We start from the raw sequence: 3,808 nt of genomic DNA, 5'->3' as shown, positions 1-3,808 counted from the left end.
TCTAGAGTGTAGCTAGGATAACGTTCTAGAGTGTAGCTAGGCTGACGTTCTATAGTGTAGCTAGGATAACGTTCTAGAGTGTAGCTAGGATAACGTTCTAGAGTGTAGCTAGGATAACGTTCTAGAGTGTAGCTAGGATAACGTTCTAGAGTGTAGCTAGGCTGACGTTCTATAGTGTAGCTAGGATAACGTTCTAGAGTGTAGCTAGGATAACGTTCTAGAGTGTAGCTAGGATAACGTTCTATAGTGTAGCTAGGCTGACGTTCTATAGTGTAGCTAGGATAACGTTCTGGAGTGTAACTAGGCTAACGTTCTAGAATGTAGCCTACATTCCACCACAGAAGAAGAGTAGGCCTACTTTGAATACAGTAAGTTGTACCTGTTAAATGTAGTAATTAAATGTTTTTGTATTTGATATTTAACTCGAATGAAGCGTCTGAATATAAGTGTGTCAGAGGTATTTGACCATCCTCCAGCATCTGTCTGATTATTTCCCTTGTGTGGTGCTGCTGGTTGAAATGTGAGGAGCGTCACGGAGTGCCCACCCTCCTCCTCCTCCTCCTCCTCCTCTCGGTCTCTCCCCCAGACTGAAGTCCCACTGAGCGGCTCTCAAACTTCAGTGTCGAGGCTGAAAGCGGAGGACGAGGAGCAGCAGAGAGCCGACAGACAGTCAGAGAGTCAAACAGAGAGAGTCGCAGCTAAACAACAGCTCTTTTGGACCCGCAACAAACAGCGCTTTGATATCTGCTCTTCATCAACGGCTATTTAACGGCTATCAACGGTTATTAACGGTCGGTTTGAGGATTCAGCTCTCTGTTGGTTGATTTTTGATGATTTTTCCTCCATTGTTTTGTCGAAGTTTCCGACTGTCACGTCTTAAATACGGACCTTTATCTCGACTCTGTGGGATTAATCGTTTTAATTAATAATTGAACACTTAGCTACTTCTTTCTGTGGAGTGTTTGTCTTCTAACGGAGCAGTAACGGTTAAAGGCAACAGTAGAGGACCTGCCTCCGCCATGGGGGAATAGCGGGGGATCTCTCTGTATGCGTGTTTTTAGACTTTTTTCATGATCATTTTTAGAAGACAGAGCTCAGTTTGTGATTAAAACAATGAGCATGGACGGTGTCCCGCTGAAGGTGGTGATCTTTCTGTGGTGTCTGCTGGTGATCTCTGGCTCCAGCTTCGAGATTGGCTCCTACGACCTGGAGCGAGGCAGACCGGCCAAGTGTGAGCCCATAGTGATCCCCATGTGCGAGGGGATCGGCTACAACCTGACCCGGATGCCCAACTTCATGCACCATGATGACCAGAAGGAGGCTGCCATCAAGCTGAACGAGTTTGCCCCACTGGTGGCATACGGATGTGACGTGCACCTCCGCTTCTTCCTGTGCTCCCTCTACGCGCCCATGTGCACGGACAAGGTGTCCACGTCCATCCCCGCCTGCAGACCCATGTGCGAGCAGGCCCGGGAGCGGTGCGCCCCCATCATGAAGAAGTTCAGCTACACCTGGCCCGACTCGCTCGACTGCTCCAAGCTGCCCACCAGGAACGACCCCAACGCCCTGTGCATGGAGGCGCCCGAGAACGAGACCAGAACGGAGGGCAAGAAGGGCGAAGGCATGCTCCCGGTGCCCCCGCGCCCCAGGCAGCCGGGCTCCAGCGGCGCCCGCTCCCCGGGCAGCGTGGGGTCCTGCGAGAACCCGGATAAGTTCCAGTTCGTGGAGAAGAGCCAGTCGTGCGCCCCGCGCTGCTCCGCCGCCGTGGACGTCTTCTGGTCCCGGCAGGACAAGGACTTCGCCTTCATTTGGATGACGGTGTGGTCCATCCTCTGCTTCGTCTCCACCGCGTTCACCGTCCTCACCTTCCTCCTGGAGCCCCACCGCTTCCAGTACCCAGAGCGCCCCATCATCTTCCTCTCCATGTGCTACAACGTCTACTCCGTGGCCTTCATCATCCGCTCTGTGGCCGGGGCTGAGAACATCGCCTGCGACCGGGAGCACGGAGAGCTCTATATCATCCAGGAAGGGCTGGAGTCGACAGGTTGCACCATCGTCTTCCTCATCCTCTACTACTTCGGCATGGCCTCCTCCATCTGGTGGGTCATCCTCACCCTCACCTGGTTCCTGGCGGCGGGGAAGAAGTGGGGCCACGAGGCCATCGAAGCCCACAGCAACTACTTCCACATGGCTGCGTGGGGCATCCCCGCTCTGAAGACCATCATCATCCTCACCATGAGGAAGGTGGCCGGGGATGAGCTGACCGGGCTGTGCTACGTGGGGAGCATGGATGCTGGGGCGCTCACCGGCTTCGTCCTCATCCCCCTGTCCTGCTACCTGATCATCGGCACCTCCTTCATCCTCACGGGCTTCGTGGCCCTCTTCCACATCCGCAAGGTGATGAAGACGGAGGGCACCAACACGGAGAAGCTGGAGAAGCTCATGGTGAAGATCGGCATCTACTCCATTCTCTACACGGTGCCGGCCACCTGCGTCATCGTCTGCTACTTCTACGAGAGGCTCAACATGGACTACTGGAAGCTGAGGGGCCTGCAGATGAAGTGCGGCTCGTTCAACGGGCTCAGCGGCGACTGCTCGCTGCAGACGTCGGTGCCCACGGTGGCCGTGTTCATGCTGAAGATCTTCATGTCGCTGGTGGTCGGCATCACCAGCGGCGTGTGGGTGTGGAGCTCCAAGACCCTGCAGACCTGGCAGGGCCTGTGCAGCCGCAAGCTGACAGACAGGACTAGAAGCAGGAAGCCGTGCAGCGGCGTCAGCTGCGGCAGCACGCACTGCCACTACAAATCTCCTGCTGTGGTTCTGCACATGGCCAAGACTGACCTGCACTCAGACAACCCTACACACGTCTGAGAGGGACACACACACATACACACACACACACACACACACACACACACACACACACACACACACACATATGCCCTGAATAAGGAGCTGCTAAAGACGTTGTAAGAAGATGAGTGGTTGAATTGAACTGTGCTGCTCTGCTGCTGCCACACAGGTACAGGCGTCACTATGAGAAACTATCTATAAAACAGTATTCAATGCATAAAGGGAAATGTTCAGTATTGTTACCCATATTTTGTTCTGTGCAGTAGACATGCCCAGTGTTTCAAAGCAAAAATAATAATGAAAAAAAAGACTGTTACGTTAATGGAGGTATCTTGGGAAATATCCTCCTCCTTGAAAGTGGCATGTATAAATCTGTATAAATGTTTTATTTATTGTAAATATATTTAATTTAATCAGATTTGTTGTTTAGATGCGTTTATTAAAAGGTAAAGGGAAATGAAGTGCCTTTTATAAGAACTCTGGCCTTTTTGGAGGACAATAAATTTGTGGATGTTTCCTCGCTGCCTGGTGTTATTGTTTATCTCACAGTAGCTTATAATGAATATTTAACCATTTTTACAGATAGGGATGCACCGATCCGACTTTTTCAGTCCCGATACCGATACCTGGGCTTTGGGTATCGGCCGATACCGAGTACCGATCCGATACCAGTGTTTAATTAATAAGCTGTATGCCTTGCTGTGTGGAAGTGACTGGGATCATTCCTTTATGTGTGAGGCTTGACTTAAATATTGCTTTCCTAGCTTTTTTAAAACAAAATGTAACAAAAAAATACATAGATTTTATGTATACATATTTATATACATTTTTACTAATTGTTATTATTAAAATAATAAATCGTACACCAAAAACTTAAAGAATTAACAGTAATTACAATTCAAATGCAAACCTTTTTAATACAGCAACAAATTGGTCAGAACGTAAACAGGATTAA

The 3,808-nt window shown here is 50.1% G+C and overlaps 1 protein-coding gene across 1 annotated transcript; it reads left to right on the top strand.

The window, feature by feature from the left end:
- Positions 1–354: 354 nt before the first annotated feature.
- Positions 355–3,375, top strand: fzd9b (frizzled class receptor 9b). Its single transcript, XM_037776213.1, has one exon. The coding sequence runs from the start codon at positions 1,114–1,116 to the stop codon at positions 2,869–2,871; it is 1,758 nt and encodes a 585-aa protein (XP_037632141.1). The 5' UTR covers positions 355–1,113; the 3' UTR covers positions 2,872–3,375.
- Positions 3,376–3,808: the final 433 nt, after the last annotated feature.

This window comes from Sebastes umbrosus, chromosome 7 (genome assembly GCF_015220745.1).
Source record: "Sebastes umbrosus isolate fSebUmb1 chromosome 7, fSebUmb1.pri, whole genome shotgun sequence".
NCBI classification, from domain to species: Eukaryota; Metazoa; Chordata; class Actinopteri; order Perciformes; family Sebastidae; genus Sebastes; species Sebastes umbrosus.
Note: the sequence above shows the minus strand (reverse complement) of the source record. Positions and strands in the feature narration are given on the sequence as shown.

Coding starts and splice junctions, on each gene's coding strand:
- fzd9b (XM_037776213.1), top strand. CDS start 1,114: ATGAGCATGGACGGTGTCCCGCTGAAGGTGGTGATCTTTCTGTGGTGT.